This window comes from Brassica rapa, chromosome A03, assembly GCF_000309985.2.
Source record: "Brassica rapa cultivar Chiifu-401-42 chromosome A03, CAAS_Brap_v3.01, whole genome shotgun sequence".
Taxonomy (NCBI): domain Eukaryota; kingdom Viridiplantae; phylum Streptophyta; class Magnoliopsida; order Brassicales; family Brassicaceae; genus Brassica; species Brassica rapa.
Genome location: NC_024797.2, coordinates 1885498 through 1906792, shown reverse-complemented (window position 1 = coordinate 1906792; position 21295 = coordinate 1885498). Strand labels below are relative to the sequence as shown.

The 21295-nt window shown below is 37.6% G+C and overlaps 6 protein-coding genes across 9 annotated transcripts; 1 reads left to right on the top strand and 5 right to left on the bottom strand.

The window, feature by feature from the left end:
* Positions 1–249: 249 nt before the first annotated feature.
* Positions 250–1523, bottom strand: LOC103855884. 3 transcript variants are annotated; one of them, XR_630781.3, is made up of 3 exons: positions 1411–1523; positions 1217–1335; positions 250–629 (listed from the first exon to the last, which is right to left on the bottom strand). XR_630781.3 is itself a non-coding variant. In XM_009132932.3 (3 exons), the coding sequence occupies exons 1-2, from the start codon at positions 1498–1500 to the stop codon at positions 1270–1272; spliced, it is 156 nt and encodes a 51-aa protein (XP_009131180.1). In that variant the 5' UTR covers positions 1501–1523; the 3' UTR covers positions 250–629; positions 1256–1269. The 3 variants fall into 3 exon arrangements, 2 of the variants coding, with proteins under 2 accessions (XP_009131180.1, XP_009131179.1); XM_009132932.3 differs by having other exon boundaries at positions 1256–1335; XM_009132931.3 differs by lacking the exon at positions 250–629 and having other exon boundaries at positions 969–1335.
* LOC103855883 (histidine kinase 5) lies at positions 1008–6936 on the bottom strand. The gene is given in 11 exon segments (XM_033286928.1): positions 1008–1335; positions 1411–2298; positions 2686–2850; positions 2934–3593; positions 3679–3792; positions 3795–3877; positions 4124–4367; positions 4446–4576; positions 4660–5188; positions 5565–6430; positions 6706–6936. Coding segments are annotated over 9 exon segments (2817 nt in total). The 5' UTR covers positions 6333–6430; positions 6706–6936; the 3' UTR covers positions 1008–1335; positions 1411–2175.
* Positions 6937–7184: 248 nt separating this feature from the next.
* On the bottom strand, positions 7185–11952 carry LOC103856849 (histidine kinase 5). Its single transcript, XM_033286916.1, has one exon. The coding sequence runs from the start codon at positions 11872–11874 to the stop codon at positions 11137–11139; it is 738 nt and encodes a 245-aa protein (XP_033142807.1). The 5' UTR covers positions 11875–11952; the 3' UTR covers positions 7185–11136.
* Positions 11953–14468: 2516 nt separating this feature from the next.
* On the bottom strand, positions 14469–17632 carry LOC103855882. Its single transcript, XM_009132929.3, has 13 exons — positions 17411–17632; positions 16919–16966; positions 16782–16830; positions 16656–16704; positions 16499–16569; positions 16316–16374; positions 16020–16115; positions 15810–15867; positions 15539–15675; positions 15351–15407; positions 15137–15234; positions 14826–15019; positions 14469–14743 (listed from the first exon to the last, which is right to left on the bottom strand). The coding sequence occupies exons 2-13, from the start codon at positions 16928–16930 to the stop codon at positions 14688–14690; spliced, it is 936 nt and encodes a 311-aa protein (XP_009131177.1). The 5' UTR covers positions 16931–16966; positions 17411–17632; the 3' UTR covers positions 14469–14687.
* Positions 17633–17677: 45 nt separating this feature from the next.
* Positions 17678–18459, top strand: LOC103855880 (putative peptidyl-tRNA hydrolase PTRHD1). Its single transcript, XM_009132925.3, has 2 exons — positions 17678–18087; positions 18164–18459. The coding sequence occupies exons 1-2, from the start codon at positions 17713–17715 to the stop codon at positions 18344–18346; spliced, it is 558 nt and encodes a 185-aa protein (XP_009131173.1). The 5' UTR covers positions 17678–17712; the 3' UTR covers positions 18347–18459.
* LOC103855881 (myb-like protein X) lies at positions 18200–21111 on the bottom strand. Of its 2 annotated transcripts, none has more exons than XM_009132928.3 (2): positions 19995–21111; positions 18200–19837 (listed from the first exon to the last, which is right to left on the bottom strand). In XM_009132928.3, the coding sequence occupies exon 2, from the start codon at positions 19812–19814 to the stop codon at positions 18564–18566; it is 1251 nt and encodes a 416-aa protein (XP_009131176.1). In that variant the 5' UTR covers positions 19815–19837; positions 19995–21111; the 3' UTR covers positions 18200–18563. The 2 variants fall into 2 exon arrangements, with proteins under 2 accessions (XP_009131176.1, XP_009131174.1); XM_009132926.3 differs by having other exon boundaries at positions 19925–21110.
* Between the last annotated feature and the right edge of the window lie 184 nt (positions 21112–21295).

The window sequence follows — 21295 nt, the reverse complement described above, 5'->3', positions numbered from 1 at the left end:
TACTCTTGCTCTCTGTACTTTTGGTTGCTTTTCATCACAAAAGTTGCCTCCGAAGTCACCAACAAAGTTACGCGTAAAGAAAGCGTTAACGGATAAATATTTGTAGGTACAGTGAGAAGCAAGTGGAAAACTTATAGTTGGATGCGAGAACAAATCGGTATATCCACCGACCATTAGCTGATACACGCATTGGAGTCACCATGTGAAGTATACATGGATAAAAGATAATCAATTTGGCCAATTAACGGATGAATCATAAACCTCACGCATGACGCATTTAAAATTAAAAAAACTACATTCTACAAAAGGAAATAAACAGGACAAAGGAAAATTTAATGAACATGAATTTATAAGCACACCAAGGAAAAGGTTTGGTTTTTGTGTGAAGTTAATTAGCTCTCCTAAACCTGTCATGATTTGATATGTAGTTATTTAAATGATGACTACACAGCAAATATAAAATGGTTTTCCAAGACAGTTTTCCACTCATGGTTACATCTTGCAGCGGGATCCTTAAATGTCAGTAACTATAGAGATTAGACTACAACTCTGTCTTGATGAACACAACTGGAGAAACATCTATATTGGCCTTACCCGCAGACTATTTGTGAAACACCACTGAAGGATACCTGGCATATGAAAACCATCTATTCAATGATTTATTATAGTAGTAGATATCAGCAAGGTAGGACGCAAAGAATCTCAGCTTTATTTTTCAATGAGAATAGATGAACAGACTAATAAATCCAAAAAAAGAACAAACCAGAACCTAAGAATGAATTAAAGAATCCCTTCATTGTGTTCAATCCTTTACTTAATACATGTTAAAACATAGACAGAGACTTAGAGTTAGTGAAGCTGATCTAGCATGGAAAACTATTTCCATCTTCTTTATGGAAAACTATCACAGGATGACAACAATAGTCTTTGACGCTGAATGGAGCTCAAGAACTCAAATTAAACCATTAAGCACAGAGAATTCGTTTCAAATTTACTGGCTGCAGACATCAAAATACAATGGTGTAGTGAAACAAAACAATGAAAATCGTTACAAAATCTATTTAAAACAAACAAACAAAAAATTGCATAAAAATTCAGAGAGAAGCTACAAGCATAGGTGGAAACAAACTAGTAAACAGATATATGATCCATCCACCTAACGACATCATAAGCTACAAAAATAAAAATGATCACAAACATCAGATCGGAAGCAAACCCCGCCAGTTTATGGAACTATGCAGCTTACGAAACCTACTCTCGACTGTTTCCTCAGTGAAACTTTCCTCTCTGACTCTGAGCACGACGATCAGTCGCCAATCTGTAAATCCAGTAACCCTACCAACACACAAGAGGATCAACGATTAGAGGCTAGATCATACCAAAGAGATAGAAAAGATCACTAGAAAGTACCAAGGCGATGACATGAGCTGCGGCGAGCAAGATAACCAAAGCCGGTACGAGATCCAGAAACCAAGGCCTCAAGATTTGCTCCTTCGCCATCAAAGACGATAATCAAAGCTTCCTTTCGATCTCAGAACGGATCGGTTGAGATTTGAGAAGCAGCTACTGTCGACTGATTTTACTGTGATCCCAAATCTCACTCTTCTTCTCCCATTGAAATGTTTAAGCTGCTGTTTGGGAGTAGGAGTAGAGTCGTCCTTACTCGGTTTAACACGAGAAACCATGGGCCTATGGAAGCCCAATTTGAATTCTAGTCCAAGAAACACAAACTAGGCCGCTGATGGTTTTTGTCAAACCACGTGAGTCACGTGTTGAATTCTGTACATGCGCCATTGGTTTAGCTTTTTCGAATTCTGGTTCTTTCTACTTTCTATAATTAGCATAAAGTCAACCCAAACCATATAATAGTTATCCTACATTTGGATTTGACTATTTATATGAGGTTTTGGTTAATATTGTACTACAGGGATAATCTTGAGGCCCGGTTTTATATATGGAACTCGCAGCGTTGGGAACATGACGATCCCATTGGGAGTCTTTGGTTACAGCCAACCGAAATCAAGATAAATAAAGAAGACAAGCTTTTTTATTGATAAACTGTACAATCTCTAAGAGAGCAAGCTAACTTTGTATAGCTCAGCTCTCCAAAACTTTATTCCTAACACCTTTTATGCACAACACATACACTTAATCTATACCAAAACTCTGAAAATCTCAGTGCAGATACTGTCGTAGACACTCTTTTAGTTTTTGCAACGTTACAGGTTTTGAAATAAAAGAGTCCATACCATTTGCATAACATTCTTCTGAGCTCTCTGCTAATGTATTTGCCGTCATCTGCAAAATTCCACAACGCATTTTACTCTTCAAAATTTTGTCAAGGTATGTATCCATAGTTCAGGGCAAAAAAACCGGAACCTAACATCCGAACCGAAATAACCGAAACTAGAACTGGACCGAAACCCTCAAATATCTGAATGTTCTTATGTCTCTATACCCGAAACAAAAACTAAATGGAAACCGAGGATATTTTCGGGTTCAGTGGTTATTCTATCTGAAACGAACCAAATATGAACCCGAAACTAGCCGAGCTAAATCCAAACCCGAACCAAAAATAGGTCAGGTAGTAAATGGATCTTATAGACCCTAACCCGAAATATCTTAGCCGAACTGATACCTAAAATTCCCAGACCTAAGAGCTGTATGTGATGAAGAAGTACTAACCGCTATTATAGGCAGCCGGTTTGTGGAATGCACACAAGCTTGTTCATTCTCTGATATCTTTATATCTACTCCAGCTTCTATTGCAGCATCCCAGTTCCCAGATTCTTCGTAGGAACGTATCAGTCTTGTGGCTTTTAAACCATCCAGAACTGGCATGCACACATCCTGTGAACCAATATTGTTTTATGTCTCTTCAAGTTAAGTTTAGTTGAAAAGAATAGTCTTTGGATCTTGGAGAATTGACTTACCATTAGTACCAAGTCGTAGCTGGAGTCTTTAATGGCGTTTATGGCTTCAACTCCATTATTAGCAATATCAAAGGTATAGCCTAACTGCTTCATCATAGACTTTGCAACCATGATGTTGATTTTATTATCTTCCACAAGCAAAATCTTTGGCTGCTTTGATGTCTCTGTTGTTTCGTCTTCCCTGCGAGATGAAACTGTAAGCTCTGACTCCATTTCCAAGGGTCCACCTTCTGAGCTAGCTTGTGAACTACTACAAGATTCTGTTTCCTTAGAGGGACATGGACCAGAACAGGTTTCATCCATGTAACCATTGTTTTCAACCTGAGTCGTCTCGCTTTGTCCAGTGTTGTTAGAAGGATCGGCGACAAAGCCGTTGATCAGCTTAAGAGGGCTAGTGAGCATGACTTTATGAGGTAAGAAGTTATTATTGCCTATGACCGGTCCTCCATTAGAATATATAGAACCAAGAAGCGGTTTAAACTGGAAATATCCTTCGGTTGTGTCGTCTGGTTCTGGTTGGTGATGATCCACCATGTCAGAGAAATCTTGATCATCCGAATGATCATCTGATGTTGCAACTTTGTATGGTAATATGAACGTGAACGTTGAACCGGCGTTGACCTGGCTTGTCACTGTAAGTTGACCTCCCATCAACTCAACCTGTTAAACAAACAACAGAATGGTTTGCCTCTACTGTGATGAATAGTTTTAAAACCTGTGTTGTGTAATGTGAAGATTAGTTTACCAGCTGTTTACAAATGGCGAGACCGAGACCAGTTCCACCGTATTTGCGAGCGTGATCAGCGCTTGCTTGCATGTACTTCTTGAACAAACAAGGAAGTGCTTTTTCTGCACAAAGAAACACCAAAACATGGACATGGTTAATATTTAATAACTATAGCTTATAGGCCTGCGGGTTCGGTTTCTTCGGTTAGTTCGGATCAGTTAATCGGTTCAGATTTTGGTTAGTTCGGTTGGAATTTTGGTTGAAATTAGTACTGTTTGGTATTTTTTTCTTTTTTTTTTTAAACGAACTAACCGGTTAATGAACCAAACCGAAAACCAAATATTTTTTAGTTTCCTGACTGAATCGAATCTTCTAACTGAACTAACTGAAAATCGAACTTTTCGGTTTGGTTGGACATGTTCGGGTAATAACAGCAGGTCTAATAGCTTAGCTTGAGTTTTATTCTTGAACTTGCCTGGGATTCCAATTCCAGTATCATAAACGTCACAGCGGATCCAAACCGAAGTCTCTGTCTCAGTCAAACCGTTTTGTTCTTCAGCGTCTGCGTTTAGCTCCATACCACTCGCAAAGGATGGTTCTGATATTACTTTGAGTTTGATCCCAACCTTTCCTTCATGTGTAAACTTGATAGCATTGCTGATCAAGTTGGTGAGAATCTGCCTGATCCTTAGAACATCTCCAACTACCTGAACATGAAAAAAGTTAGATCACAAAGACTTTGCCACGTTAACTCTTTTCAGACAATGTGTTGTTTGTGTAATAACCTCAATTGGAACTTCATCTGTAATATTTCCTTCTAATGTCAAGTCTTTCTTGAGAGATGCAGCAGCTGTCTGAAGCACATGCTTCACCACTTCTCTTGGTCTGAACTTGGTAGCTTCTAGTCTCATCACACCTTAAAACAACACACAAAACATGTCATCAAGAATCTGAAAAAGATGGGAAACACAATTTGAAAAAAAAACATTGTTATCTTACCTGATTCAACCTTGGAGAGATCAAGAATATCGTTAATCAACTGAAGCACCAAATCACCAGAAGACATCATAACAGTCAACAACTGTCTTTGCTCTTTATCCAACTTTGTAGTTGAAAGTATCTCAGCCATTCCCACTACTCCTGACAACGGTGATCTTATCTCATGTGACATTGTAGCTAACATCTGCTTAGCTCTCATTGTCTCCTCTGTAATGTGAATGGTCTTGTTCAGCTCTGATTCCATTGCTTTTCTCACTGCATTGTCTTCTCTAAGTTTAGCCATTTTTTCTCTCTTTCTCACCTGATCAGTTACTTCCATTCCCATGTAGTTGATACCGATTTTCTCACGTGCTTTGTTGTAAACAGGCTCAACGTATATCAAAAATGTCTTTGATCCGAACAACTCTGTCTCAAATGTGATTTCTCTCTTTGAAGCTTTGCCTTTTTCAAGAACCTCTCTCTTGAAATATTCAGACTCTTTGACTCCACCTCCATGAAATATCTCTACGTCTGTCTTCCCCAATATGTCCTGAGACATTAGTAAGAAACACATTAATATATGCTTTTAACAGATTATTGATTTATTTTTACAAATTTTATTTTTGCATTAGATATTTTAATTTTTAAGGTTAATTATAAAATTATTTAGATGAATTATAAAAATTTAGACATGCAAAAAAAAATGGAAAAAATTGTGGATTTACACTAACATTATTGTTAATTTGACAAACTTAAACTAATTTATATCGATTTAAACATATTAAAACCGTTTTTAACAGATTTAGAACATTTTAGACAAATATAAAGCACATCAAGATTTAAAAAAAAATCATTTTGGCTCTGAACGATTTATTCGCCTAAGCCGATTAGAACATTGAACAGAACAAGAAACAGCTTAATCTTACCTGCTCTCGTAAGGTAGGAAACTTGTTGTAGATGAACAAGTAACGTAGATCTTTATCTTGATGTCCCATAACAATAGGTGCATTCTGAAGTATGAAATGCAAGAACCCTTCAGCTCTCTTGAGATTCTGAGTCAACTCTTCAACCGGTGCAGAGTGACTCTCCATAGTCTTCAAACTCTCGTTAAGCTTCTCAATCAACCTCCTCTCTCTCTCGGTACTCGCTTCAAGCATCTTCTCCAAACTCAACGCCTTCTGTTTCCAGTACGCAACCGTGTCAAACTCCTCGTCGATCTCAACCCTTTTGCTACCGATCAACGCATCACGTTTCTTGTGCTTATACCTTCGGAACAAATGGCTCGTATCATCCAAAACAGGAACGTTCTCAGGCTCTTGGCTTTCGAAGTTATGCTCTTCTATGATCTTAAGCTCCTTGGCTTCGGCTTCTTCTCTTTGTTTCGTGAGGATTTTGAGCTCTTCTCGTAGTAGCTTAACCGCGTGGTCTTGCATGTACTCCCATTGTTTCACGAGGTTGGTTAGCTGAGAGGTGCCTTGGTCAGTGGTGTTCATTAGTTCCGGCAAGCGTTTTAGATCCGCCATGGTGCGTTTCTCGGCGATGTCGACTTCTTTTAAGGTGTCTGAATCTCCCGCGGGTTTCTCGACGTTGAACTGGTTGTTGTCTGCTTGGGTTCCGACATCTTCTGGCCACATGGATGACAAGACTTCGATGTCCATCTCTTCGGTCTGATCAGTCTCCATCTCGCAGACCATTTGATCAGAGTTTTTTCTTTTTATCAAAAAAAGAACAAAAACACTCTTAACTCAACACCACTTTTTTATTTAGACAGAATCTTGGTCTGATCAAGAACCTGTATCAACGTTTCAGACATTAGAGTCAGTACAATCCATCTCCGACCAGAATCTTGATATTTATGAAAAATGTACTAATATTCGAATTGAAATATTGGATCATAAAGTCACCTATCAAACATGTAATAAACGTAAAGAAGTTAGAAAAAAGTAGAATAATCAAAAACTAAGGAACTGGGTTTTAATAAAGATGAAACCTTTTGAGTTTTGAGCTATGATCGGAAAAAGAAACACAAATTGAATGAGAAGCCGGGAAAAGAAAAAAAAAGCATACCTTCACCGGCTCCGATCACTGGGAGATTAACAGAGAAAGAAGGAAGAAGAATGAACAGTAAATAGATCTGAAGAGAGTCTCCTGGGTAGAGTAAATAAACTTCAAATGATGAGCATTGGGAAGATTAATTAACCAATGAAGAGAAGAGAGGGTGCATGTGAATTATGAAAGATAGGATAAAATTAAAAAATACGCGATTTTACGGAGAAGAGGAGAGAGAGCCATGTGCTTTCCCCTTAAGACAGAGAGGTCAATGTATATTATATTCCTCTGTTCTGTTCTGTCTCCTTTTTTTTTCACTCGAGTATTCTAATGGCGACTCTCTCTCTCTCTTTTTTCTCTCTCTCTGTGTGTGTGCACGTTTGTTTTCTTTCTGAGACCGAATCCAAGTACTCGAATGACAGAGAAATCAACACGTTTCGATCTGTCTCACATTTCCACGGCTCTGTTCTTCTTTCTAGTTACTCTGTTTTTCTTTCTTTTTTTTTTTTTTTGGTCAAACAAGATTTTATAGATAACTAGTCTCCATTAGAGGAGGAATTGTTTACAAAGATGATAACAAAGCCATACTGGCTAACAACTTTGCTGCAACAAAAGGCAAATAAAAACACAAAGATAGAAGCAATCATTATACATAAACAACTAACATTGCAGAGACGTCCTCGTATCTCGCCAACACTAGGCTTAAGCAGTGGAATGAAGCCGTGGGAAACAAAGAACACAATCAGTGATCTAATGCTTGTGATTGGTTCTGCAATTAGTGCAGGAATAACAATCTTAACGCTGGCTACAATAGCAGAGGCGGTGTAACACAATCAGTGAACTCTGTTTTTCTTTCTTTCTTGCGTTTTTATACATTAACTGAAATTAATGAGAGAAAGAAAAAAGGTGATGGGATTACAAAGCGGCCCGTCGACGACACACTCCGATGTAATTAAGGGCTCGCTTTTAAACAATATAATATGATCACTTCCTTGTAATGGTTCCATTGTGATTTTATGAGTAACGAGAACTCTTGGCTTCCATAACAGACTACATTAGTCGTTAAACCGTCTACATATTGGCGCGTTAAAAGTGCTATAATGACCATTAGTTCACAATTATAGCAACTTTCATTAAATTAATTGCCAAATTTTGTTAATGATCCAATAATTATAGCAACTTTCACCAAATTAATTGCCATTTTTCTGTTGATAATCCAATAATAGACTAATCGATCAAATTATTATAGAATTGCCGTTGGCTATAATCAGAATGGGTGTTCCACTACTCCACCATTAGTTTCACCAACAACTCAACTTGGCTTTTAAATGGTCACAGTGGACTACTGCTTTTGTCACTAATTTATGTTTTTATTAAGACTTTTTTTTTTTGCACGAAAGATTATAGAATTAAAAAGTTTTTTTTTGGCCGTTACAAGACCAATCCTCTCTGTACACTTCATGATCGTCAAGATGGATTTATCGAAAAAGTTCAATACTATGCATTCACAGTATGATATTTATAAGACTTTTTTTCATTATTTATTACACCCGGATAATACAGCGATGATATAAGTTAACATGTTTGTTTTTGGTTACTAAGCATTTTATGATTGAATGGTGGGAATACTATAAGAAATTGCCTTTTTTTTTATTTCCCAGTTGTCAATACAATATATAACGAATTAATCATTTGTTTTCTTGGTTTTTGTACACTCTTTCCAAAAGAAAAAAGCTAATCATGTGTGTTCTATAGTCTTTAGAATGTCAATGAAAGTACACAAATATTCGAATTAGGTCGGTCGGGACATTCATGTTTCAATGAACATCAAAGCAGCAGCACATGTACCACAATGTATCGAAAATATAATAATAATCACCAAATCTTAAACTATATTCTTCAGTTCAATTTCAGTTGTAAAGTATGATCAATCATTTGAATCTTGTACACTAAAGAAGAACAACAAATTTTATAGCAATAAAGAAAAGGCCCAATCGTCACAATTCAATAGCGCGACAACAACTGTAATGGTTAGTTGTGTAAATCAATCACAGTTTTATATAGTTAAATTTAATATTATAAAATTAACAAGTTGTACACAAGAAATAAATAATCAGAATTGTTGAATGAAATGGTCTTTTAAATTAAATTAAATTAAATTAATAAGTAAAACAGCTAAGCCATTTTTAGGTCTATTCTTCCTCCCCCGATCTGGACGGCGCTCGGGGGCTTTTGTTTTGTCCCGTCCCATAGTTGCTACTTGACAAGTAGTACTTGTATAACATGTGATAGCCACATGCACCACATCATTCTCTAGTTGACAAGTGGAAGTGTCAATGACAAACACGTGGTTTAGTTCCATTTCAAATTCTGACTGTCTGTTTTGTTTCCTCTCGCGCCAAAATGGACGGTCGTTGAGGATTAAGATAATGCTATATTAGTATTTTACGAATGTGGAGAAAGACGAGAATGTGGAGAAATTAACTGGATGGAGACACCAATCCTTAATTAGCGGATGTGTTTATTAATTTAGTTTAACCCTCGATTAAAGCATGACCAAGCTTTCTTCCTAATTATAATTACGGAGTACTACTTTTCATATGTGTAATGTGATCCTGAATTTAAGAAAGTGAACACATCAAAGTAAATATCAGAGAAATTGCACTAATGTCTTGTCTATAATTACAATCTTTAAACAACTATATCTCATTGTAAAGAAAAACAATTTTATCTCGTTAGACATAATCCACTTTTTTTTTTTGAACGACAGACATAATCCACCTAAGATTAACATGGTTACATGTTTTAGAAACTTTTTGTTGACAACTAAAACAGAATATAGTATATTAGTTAAATATGACCAATACTTTCAACAACATTATATTAGTTAAATTTAAAATAATATCCGAGTGAAAATGTTGTCCATGAATCTTTATGTCTTAGCTTCCCCAAAAGGAAAAAAAAAGATATGCTGGATGATAAGATAAGCATACATTGACAAACTTAAATCAAGGTTTGATATCGTTATATTGTACCATACAATTCGTGTTTCAATAGTTTCGTACAATGGATTTGTATTACTCCAGTCTCCAGGTGCAAGTCCATTACAATTATTTCATACTATTGGTTCCATTATTGAAAAGATTAAACTAAAATTAGAGAACTAGTCCTGAGAAGGGCCCATGACACAGTTCTTTACATTTGTTTTCTGACAACGAACTTTTGAGTGACGTAATCATAAGCTCCAATCACTAAAGTTTTTGCATGGATAATTTTTTTTTTGCATGGATGGTTTTCCGAAAGACAATTCAAAGTGGGTAACATAACTCCGGGATTCCATACCATCACAGTAATTTCATATGTACTAGCAACATTGCTTTTATTTTTATATTTACAATTACTTCAACTAGGATCTTTTTACGTGAAATATTATACTGGTGGACCAACAAAACAAATATATATATCATAATTAGGCTAGGTGCAATGTCTCTCATAATTGAACTGGACCTGCTTGTAGATAAGTTTAGTTTAATCTGTAACTCCTTTTACATCTACTCTTGACTTCGAAGTTTCAAATGCGTAAATTCATGGAGAATATGAATGAAAAACATAGCAACAAAAAGCAGAAGAAAATTCATTCTGTGCCACAATTTTAACATTGTAATGTGGATGGTCTTGTTCAGTTCTGATTTCATGGCCTTTCTCACTGCTTTGTCTTCTCTAAGTTTAACCATTTTCTCTCTCTTCTTTACCTGATCAGTTACTTCCATTCCCATGTGGTTAATACCGATTTTCTCACGAGCTTTGTTGTAAACAGGCTCAACGTATATCAAAAACGTCTTTGATCCAAACAATTCTGTTTCGAATGTGATCTCTTTCTTTGAAGCTTTTCCCGTTTCAAGAACCTCTCTCTTGAAATCTTCAGACTCTTTAACTCCAACTCCCTGGAATATCTCCACGTCTGTTTTCCCCAAAATGTCCTGAGACATAAGAAACACATTCTCATGAGAATGATCAATTATCTAACAAAACCGATGTTTAAAAAATCGTTAGACGATAACTAGGTGATCTGTATAGGCCGATTAGCGGCTAATCGTATTATTCGGGGTCTAAGCATGACTAGGTGTTAACAAATTGATTTATTTTATATATTTTATATCTATATTAGATATTTTATTTTAAAAGTAATTATACCTGGACAAAATAATAAGAATTAGACATACAAAAATAAGAAATTAGATAAACTTGTAGATTCACACTAACATTATTGGTTGATTCGACAGATCTAAACCAATTTAAATCAATTTAACCCTATTTAAACTGATTTTAGTCGGTTTAGAACCATTTAAACCGATATGAAACAAACACATAAACCGATATGGACGATTTGCCGTCTAGGCAGAGGTGCACAAGCCGATTTTTAGAATACAGAACAAAGAAGAAACATCTTTATTTTACCTGTTCTCGTAAGGTAGGAAACTTGTTGTATATGAACAAGTAACGTAGATCTTTATCTTGATGTCCCATAACAATAGGAGCATTCTGAAGTATGAAGTGCAGGAAACCTTCAGCTCTTTTGAGATTCTGAGTCAACTCTTCAACCGGTGCTGAGTGACTCTCCATAGTCTTCAAACTCTCGTTCAGCTTCTCAATCAACCTCCTCTCTCTCTCGGTACTCGCTTCAAGCATCTTCTCCAAACTCAACGCCTTCTGTTTCCAGTACGCAACCGTATCAAACTCCTCGCCGATTTCAACCCTTTTGTTGTGCTTAAACCTGCGGTACAAATCGTTAGTATCGTCCAAAACCGGAACGTTCTCAGGCTCTTTAGTCTCGAAGTTATGCTCCTCTATGATATTTAGCTCTTTGGCCTCTGCTTCTTCTCTTTGTTTAGTGAGAATCTTGAGCTCTTCTCTTAATAGCTTAACCTCGTGGTCCTGCTTGTACTCCCACTGTTTCACAAGGTTGTTGAGTTGAGAAGAGCCTTGGTCAGTCATGTTCATGAGTTCTGGTAAGCGTTTTAAATCAGCCATGGTGCGTTTCTCAGCACTGTCAACTTCTTTTAAGGTGTCTGAATCACCGGCGGGTTTCTCGATGCTGAACCGGTTGTCTGCTTGGGTTCCAACGTCTTCGGGCCACATGGAAGACAAGACTTCGATGTCCATCTCTTCTGTCTGATCAGGCTCCATTTCTCAGGACAAAAACACTCTAATTCAAACAGCCTTTTTATTTAAGCAGAATCTTGGTCTGATCAAGAACCTGTATCAACGCTTCGGAGTCAGTTACAATCCATCTCTGACCAGAATCTTGATCTTTATGAAAAATGTACAACTATAAGTATGGATTTTAGCAAAAGAAAAACTAGAAGTATGGATCATTATTCATTATCTTTGTCTCTCAGATTAAAAATATTGGACCATGAAGTCACCCATCAAATGTGTTGTAAATGTATCGAAGTTTAAAACAAAAAAATCCAATAATAAAAAAACAAGGGTTTTATATGAAACCTTTTGAGCTATGTTTTTTTTTTGAGAATTACCCTTTTGAGCTATGTTCTGAAAGAGGAACACAAATGAAGAGAATTGAATATAAAGCTTACCTTATGTTGGAAAGAAGAAGAACATCATGTTGGAATTATCGAAAAGTTCAATATATATGCATTCACAATATGTATTTTTATGGTTTTATTAAGACTTGATTGTAAGACTTTTTTCATTAATTATTACACCCTGGTTATTATATAGCTACTACTTTTTTTATCAACTACGTTTCTATATATATATTTAATTACATTTTTTGATGATTGGATGGCGAGATAACGTATGAAAATGCTTCTTTTTTACTAGTTGTCAAATACAATAGTTAACGAATGAATAGTTGCTCCCAAAAAAAAAACGAATCAATTATTTATTTTTTTGGCTTTTGTACTCTTTTGTTTCAATAGTCTATATAATGTCAACAGAAGTAAACAAATATTCGAACTAGGTCGGGGCATTCATTTTTTCATGAACATCAAAGCAGCAGCACATGTACCATAACTGTATCGGAAATAAAATCGGATCAATAGTCCCGAGAGGGCCCATGTCAGAGTTCTTTACATTTTTTTTCTGGCAACGAACTAACATTTTTCTAATTTTTTTTTTTGTAACACTTACTAACTTGCATTAAAAAAATAAAAATAAAAATAAAAATAAAATGGGCCTCAGGCCCATATGTTATCCCACTAAGGGTTTGTTACAGACGAAACAGAATGATAGAGAGATAGTTTAGCGAGATAATCGGCTTCCCCGTTGAAGGATCGAGGGATATGATTGAAGGTGATCTCGACAAACACAGAGGCAATTTTCTGTATATCACTGACAATACCATAAATTTCCTTGATCTGTGCGTCGTTGTTGATAGCTCGGATGAGCGTTGCGTTGTCAGAGAGCATCTTGAGCTTCGGAAGCTCGAGAGTCACTGCGGAGATAAGTCCGGCACGGAGAGCTAGCGCTTCCGCTACCAGAGGAGAGTTAACGAGATCTTGGGTCATGGATCCTTGCTGTAGTGGATCCCCCGAGGCGTCGCGGATGATCCATGCGAGCCCCGCTCGATTCGACTGTTGATGAAAGGCCGCATCTGATTTGCATATTGGTAATGATTCCATCTCTAGCCCTGATCGATTTGATCTTAATGGAGTCGGAAGAGCATTATTTTTTTCCGGTTGAGGCGGTTGCGCATTAATCCACTCTCTTGCTAATCTTAAGGCTTTTGTTGCAACCTCTATAGGTGTGGAGATCCTCTTCTCAAAGATGTGAGTGTTGCGTGCTACCCAGAGAGCCCAACATACCCAAGGGAGGATTGCTGTTGTTATACCTGATGGCGGGAGACAGGTGGTATTTCGAAACGCCACCACCGCCTTTTTAAAATCACACTCCGTAGCTAGGTGAACTACTTGTTTCAGAGGTATTGATTTCCAGACTTTCACGGCAAAAGGACAACTAAAAAATGTATGCATTGCTGATTCTCTTTCCTTACATTTGACGCATAGGGCCTCTGCTTGGATTCCACGACGTTGCAAAGCTTCTCCCAAGGGAAGGGCTTCTTGAGCGATCGACCATAAGAACAGCTTAACCTTAGGTGAGCACTTCACCGTCCAAATATCCTTGATCCAATCAAAGGAATCAGAAATATCTTCTCGTTGTATTTTCCTCATTGATGCTGTGTAGTAACCTGATTTAGTTGTGTACTTTCCAGATTGGAGTGGCTGCCAAGCAAAGATATCCTCTGTATCTGTATTGCCTGGTTGAAGCATCTGGATTTCCATAGCCATCTGAGGTAGCAATTGCTCTACTCTACTCTTATTCCACTTCATATCCGACGTTAGGAGATCAGAGACTGTTAGGTCTAGAGCTGGTTCTGGAATAGGTCCAAACAGTCTGATGTCCTTGTCCACTGCGATCCAGGAGTCTTTCCATATCTTGGTTGAGAGTCCAAACATTTTTCTAAGTTTATATCACAAAAATAGCACTCAAAAACTAAAATGACCAAAATAACATTTTATATTTTGAAAAATTTAAATTTTTTTATTTTTCAAAATTTGAAATCTTATCCCCAAAACCTCACTTCTCAACTCTAGACCCTAAAACCTAAACTCTAAACCCTAAACCCTAAATTCTAAACCCTAAACCCCACCCCTTAAGTGCTATTTTTGTGACTTTTGGTCTTGAGTGCTAGTTTGGGAACAAAAACTTGATTTAGTGCTATTTTGGTTTTTTTCTCTTACTTCAACTAGGGCCTTTAATATGAGAAATATTATACTGGTGAACTTTAATTTGTAAACTTTTTTACAGCCACTCTTGACTTCCAAGTTGAACGAAACATAGTAACAGAAAAGCAGAACAAATCCATTCTCTGGCACAATTTTAACATCGTTAGAAGGATTATCACCAAATATCACACAAGAAAGCAGCGAGAGATATTATATGACTTAGAGAAAGCTTCAGTCTTAGCTCCTACTCCTCTACAGAAATATTTGCTCAATTTCTTGTGGCATGTTTACTACAATCTCTGCGTATGCTGCAATTAACAAAGTTGATACAGTTACAACAAACCGTAAAACAACAATTAACAGAACGGAAGTTAAACTAGAAATAAATACCTTCAGGTAGTGATTGGATCCTTAAGGCATCCTCGGCAAAAGATAAACGCACAGGGATTGCTTGGCTAGCAAGTTTGCTTAACCTAGGGCTTGTGCACTGCCTCTTCAGCTGGTGCATTGGCCATGCTAGAACTCTCACTTTTGTCGGAAGTTCACACATAAGATTCCCATATCTCAGGCTCACCACCACCTTGCTTCAATGCAAAAACATTAATTGATTTTTAAAAAGCTATAGAAAAGAAAACAGGAATCTCATTCAAGTGGCAACAAGGTCACCAGCATTGTATTTAATCACTTATGAAATTACTAACCAGTCACAATCATCTATGGCAAATTCAATCATGTGGTAAGGAAGACTATGATAAAGCTCCCTGATCTGATTTCCATAGAGCTCTTTGATAAGCCGAACCTGCAATAGATTCAGGAGAAAAAGTCATGACCCCAAAAGCACAATGTGAAAGGCCAATTCGACAAACACAATCTAATTTTGATCATCCACTCATGGAATCTTGATTGTTCTCATACCTGCTCCCTCCTCTCCACATATGCGTGCAGGAGATCCCCAACATTATCGATGAATTTCTGGCGTCAACACAAGTGATAGACCAAAATTTTTTTTTAAGAAAAGTAAAAATATAAACTGAAGGTAAGGTACCATTGAACAACGTCAAAGCAAGTTGAATCTCAGCAATATATCCAGAAACCATGCTCACCTTAGCATTCGAAGAAAGAAGAACATTTTCCAAGTCACGCAGTGGCAAAAAGAATGGAATTGTGTGCTCAAGTACATTCATCTTCTCCAGAAACGACTTGCTCTCAAGCACACAGTGGTAAATCTCGTAAGTTTCTCCTACATATAAAAGAAATAAATCATCACCAAACAAAATTCCTAACTCTCTTTCAGTGATACACCAGGAGGTAAGAAGCCTCTGACGAGAAAAATCGCTATATTTTAGTAAAATTGCCATTTATAGTTCAAAATACCTGCAAAAGATGTTCCATACTGTATTCCAATCCTTGCTCCCTCTAAGCAATAGATCACCTGTTTGATAGATATATCAAATATATAAGCTAAAAACGACCTGGTATCAATTCAAGGTGAGAAGTCACTTCAAAGTTAAGACTACCACAGTGTCAGTCAAAACTGTGAAATAAGAAGGGATAATGGTAAAATATGTGCTATCTAGGAGTTACCTTATTTCCCACTCTGTAAGCAATTCGTTCTTCAAGATGAGAAACTGGTGCAAAACCTGAATTGCCGCTATCCTTTTTGTCAGCCTCCATATGCACCTACAAAGTAAAAGTCAACAAAATCAACAGATGGCATACAAGATTACGTTTCACAAAGGAAACAAAAAAATCCATTTTATATTATTTTATTTCGTCACAAAAGCATAACTAATCGAGAAAGTGTCTACTAAGCCCTCAACCAGATACTAAGGATCGGAGCACCTATTTATGAAGTACACAATGATGGATGATGACCATACCCGTTCTCTTAGTGTAGCCAACAAGCCATCATTCCACTCTTCCCCATCTAAGCATACTTCTGCAGAGGACAGGAGAGAATAGACGGATGAGCATACATACTTACAAAACAAAAATATAGCCACAGATGATCCAAGCACATCGTCTAAATAGTGCTGATGAACAATTCAGCTATCTATACCCACCTTGACTTTGGGATGCCCGTGCAGCTTCAAATTCTTTGCTTAACCGATCAAATATCATTTTATCAGAATCCCTAGCAAAAATGATCACCAAATAAAAAGTTAAAAACTTCAAGACGATCGAGAAGTAAACAATATATTTTCAGAGGCGTATTCTTACCTGGTAAGACGGTCAGTCAATTGTTGATGCCTCTTGAGAAGATTCGTGACTAGGAAAAGAGCATAAAAAATAACTTTGAGTATTGGACACAAGAAAATAGGAACCACGAGAAACCATGTTACTCACATCGTGCTCGTGTTGAATCCAGTGGAATGTCATCGTCCAGCGAAACAATCTAGTAGCAGCAAAACCAACTCTTAAAGAATCTGCCTTTTCAAGGTTACAACTGAATATAATAAAACTGAAAAAGGTGTGTCATTTACCATTTCTCCCATCTTTGCTTTCCAGAGAGCTCCCTATTGACCAAGCTCCTGACAAAATACAGAGAAGTTGATCATCAATGCCATACATCGTATTTTCAATTTGCATACATCACATCTAAAGTCCCCAGTTTTTCTTATGAACAATCCTACGATAACTAGTCCTAACTCAACACAATATTCCAAAATTTGAAACGGAGATTCCTTTACAAAGAGTAGCTCATCAGCTATAACAAACCATCCAACACCGATACAAAGATGAAAAGAACCCTCACGCTTCATTCAAAACCTAAACCAGATTCTCAACGCAGGAAGCATTGTTAAACAAATTGAAACAATAACAAGAGAATGAGAAGAAAACTCCTAGCACGATCAAATACGCCTAAAGCTATGAAATCAAAATGTCTCCTTTAGACGCGAACAGAAACGAGGCTGAATCAGAATCCCTAATTCGTCGCAGCAGACAAAAACCTAGAACGAAGAACACTAGCTTACCGACGGCGACGAGTAGAGAAAGAAAACAGGTCGAATTGGCGGGGAGAGGCGAAGAGCCGTCGCAATCGCCGGGTAAGATCAGGCGGAGGAGGAACAGAGACTTAAGACCAGCGACGGGCGGTTGTCGTTTGATATACGATAAATTAATCGGTTTGGTTATTACCGGTTTGGAGTTGAAACCAAATTGCCCAAAACGCCGTCGTTTAGGAATATGAGCTCATAATTAAACTGGGCCTCTTAGAAAGCCCATTTAATAAAATCTTATCCACGAGCCAAGTCCACCACGTGCGTCTTCCTTTCATATGGCCTCCGCCGTCGCCTCCGCTGCGTTTCGTCTCCCGCTCGCTACCCGCCGATTCTCCAGCCCTTCGCCGCGGATTAGCTTACAACATTCCACGATCTGGATTTTTCATCTCCGTCGAATCACAACAGCTTCCTCCATGAGCCAACTAACCACCGAAACCGATGCCTCCCGTAACGACGAGAACTCGGCTGAGAAATCAGACGACGTCGTGGTTCAGTACGTGGTGCTTCGAAGAGATCTGATCGATTCGTGGCCACTCGGGAGCGTGGTAACCCAGGGATGCCACGCGTCGGTTGCGGCGATATGGTCGTTCAAAGACGATCCGGTTACGCTTCGGTACTGTGATCCGCAGCACATTGACTCTATGCACAAGGTACTTGGCGGTTGTTAATCGAATAACAATGTGAATCAATGGTTGATGATTAAACTCGTTTTTTTAAAAAAATCAGGTCACTCTGGAAGTTAAAGGAGAAACTCAGATGTTGAATTTGTCAGAGAAGTTGAAGTCAGGAGGAATCTCTCATAAGGTGTGGATGGAGCAGCCGGAGAATGTTCCGACTTGTATCGCTACAAAGCCTTATCTCAAATCTCAAGTCTCTCCTTTCTTCAAGAAGCTCAAACTTTGCAAGTGATTCTTCTCCATTTTATATTAAAAAATCTCATTTATAAAGGGACACTCGTTTGAATGTTAAGTTTTTGCATATAGAGTAAAGAAAAGAAGCAGATGACTAGTTCATATGAAGCATTGATATGTTGATGCTTAACCAAAACAAGAAACAAAATTAACAATGGAAACAATAAAAAAACACTTGACGCAGTTCTTATGTGATATAAAGAGGCAGATGTATATCACTTAGATGCAGCAGTTTCATAGTCAATAACTGTCTGAAAGGCTCCAGCAAGAGCCAAGACCTTGTTCTTCCTTTTATTCTCTTGCATCTTAGTTGCTATCACATCGTTGTAAGCTGATGGAGATTCCTTCTTTCCTTGCACCACTTCCTTCTTTGCTCCTTCCTCTGGTGATTCTTCTGCTTGATCCTTTGTTTCTGTTGGTGCTTCTTCAACTTTGCTGCTTTCGCTCTCCTCCTCTTTAGCTTCTGCGTCTTCCTCTTCCTTGCTTTCTTCGGCATTCTCAGCTTCTTTCATATCTGGAGTAACAGCTGTTTCAATATTCTCCTCGTGATTTTCAACTTCTTCCTTGTCATTGTTGTTGTTTTCTTCAGTGATCTCTGGTTCTTTCTGCTCCTCTGTTTGCTCTTCTGTTTTATCCTCATTGATCAGCTCTTCTTTCTCTTCTTCTTTGGAGGCATCCACTGGACCGGTCTCTTTCTCTTCACCCGAGTCCTCAGGCTGTACAGCCTCATCTTTAACTTCTTCTTTGGAGGCATCCACTGGATCCGTCTCCTTCTCTTCACAAGATTCCTCAGGCTGTATAACCTGATCTTTATCTTGTTCTTTCGGTTCAGAAACTTGTTCATCAGTCTCAACCTTGACAATCTCCTCCTCATCCTTATGATCAGGCGCAGGAGGAGAAGAAGGTTCCGGGGCAATCTCTTTACCCAAAGATTTCTTTGGAGCCTTCTCAGAACCTTCCTTTTTGCTCTTGGAAGAACTACCACCGCTCAGACCGCTCTTCTTCACCCCTGGAGATCCTCTCGAAGCCACGGGAGCCGACTTCAACGTACTGCTTCCTCTGAGACCGCCTCTGCTGCTTCCATGGAATGATGAAGAACGCAGACTAGTGGCAGGCTTCTCTCTTGGAACCACGGGTCTGTCACGTGAGCGTGCAGGAGAGGTGTTGAGAGATTTATTATGGGATGACGAAGCTGATGAAGTCAATGAAGAAGGAGGACGATCAAAGGAACGTCTACGAAGAAGCTTGTCTTCGACAGCGCTGTTCTTCTTCAAGAACTTGACCGGGTCTGGTCTGGAGCTGATTGTGGGTTTGAGATAATTGGGCACAGGCTTCTCAGCTGTCTTCTTGTCAGATCCATCTGCGTCTGATGATGGTGCAGGCTTTGGCTTTCTGCCAAGAGATCTTGATCTGGTTAGGTTTGGGTTGTCTGGTTTCGTTTTCGTTGTACCAGAGCTCGTTGCCATTATTCAATAATTAACTAAATGACCTGAGAAAATGTAATATTTCAAGACATTATCAAATAGGTAGCAGCAATGCTTAAGACATTAATTGTTATGAGAATAAGAAGATATACCTTGAGGTGAAAAGGAGATGAATAAAAGCATTTGAACAAAAGAAGAGACGTGTATATCAAGAAAACTAACCTCCAAAGATTTGTGGTGGAAAATTAGGGTTCTTATTTATTTTTAGAACTCTGTTTTTTTTGTAAACGGAGCTTAAATCCCGCATAACTTTGGTGGATGGTGATGGTGGAGATCATGAATCGTCCCTTTTATATATTTTTCACGTTAACAAAATAAGACCCAGTTATAACGATTTCGAACGTTTTGGGAAACCGTAGACTTTTGTTTGAGCTGGATAATCTTTTCCACGTAATTGCAATTTAATCAGATGGCCATGCATATCTACATTTATTTATCAGTTTTTTTGTTTCCTAGTGAAAATAATTTATTTCCTTCAGTTTTACATGCTCAATGGGGAAGTATATTCTTCCTTATTTAGTTTAACAATAATAATTAATTGTATTTATTTGTTTCTTATTAATGACAATATATTTTTTGATACAAAGTAACTAATCATTAATCAATATCCACATATTAAACTGTTTTGATGAAAATCATGACTACGAGTATAATTTATTTACAAGCGTTACATATAATGATTCAGTGAAATATTAAATCACAGATCTATTCATGGCTCCCAAGTCTTAGTCTATAGTATACAAATTACACTAGTGTGATTTATGTTTGTTAATTATGTCTCTCTGTTTCTGACTGTTTCAAACTTCCCATGCAAGAAGAAAAAAAAAAAAAAAAAACTTCCCATGCATGGGCCTACGATAATGCCCCCACGTCGGTAAGATCAACACTCACAGTCTCGTACTTTTTTGGGTTTTGCTCTTTTTGGGTGTTTAAAATGAAATAGTAGCTTGCATGAAGAGGTAGACGGAAAAAAGAAGAAGAGTAGCTTGCATGAAATGATTAATTATATTGTTGAGGGTTAGGATATTTTGAGCCCTGATCCCAATTAGATTATGTTTGAGAGAATCCTAACCAAAGAAGCATGTTTGGTTGAAATGGAATCGGTTTGGTTTGATTTGGTACCGTAAGTGTACATGTCGCCCACTCATCCTGTCGTATATAATAATGTTCGTTCGCATGTGATTAAAATAGATAAGAAGACTATGTCTATGGAGTAGTGTTCCACTTAAATGCATATTATAGCATATAGGGGTGGTTCGAAATGTGCATTTACACATGTATAGTCCCTGATAACTATTTTCAACTAACTTTCATATAGCCCATAAATCTGTGTGTTTAAGCTAATTAGTAACTACTTCTATTTCATACTCCCTCCGTTCGGATATAAGTGACGTTCTACAACATTGCACACCAATTAAGAAAACTAATGTAATATCTATTTTAACCTTATTCATTAGTGTAGT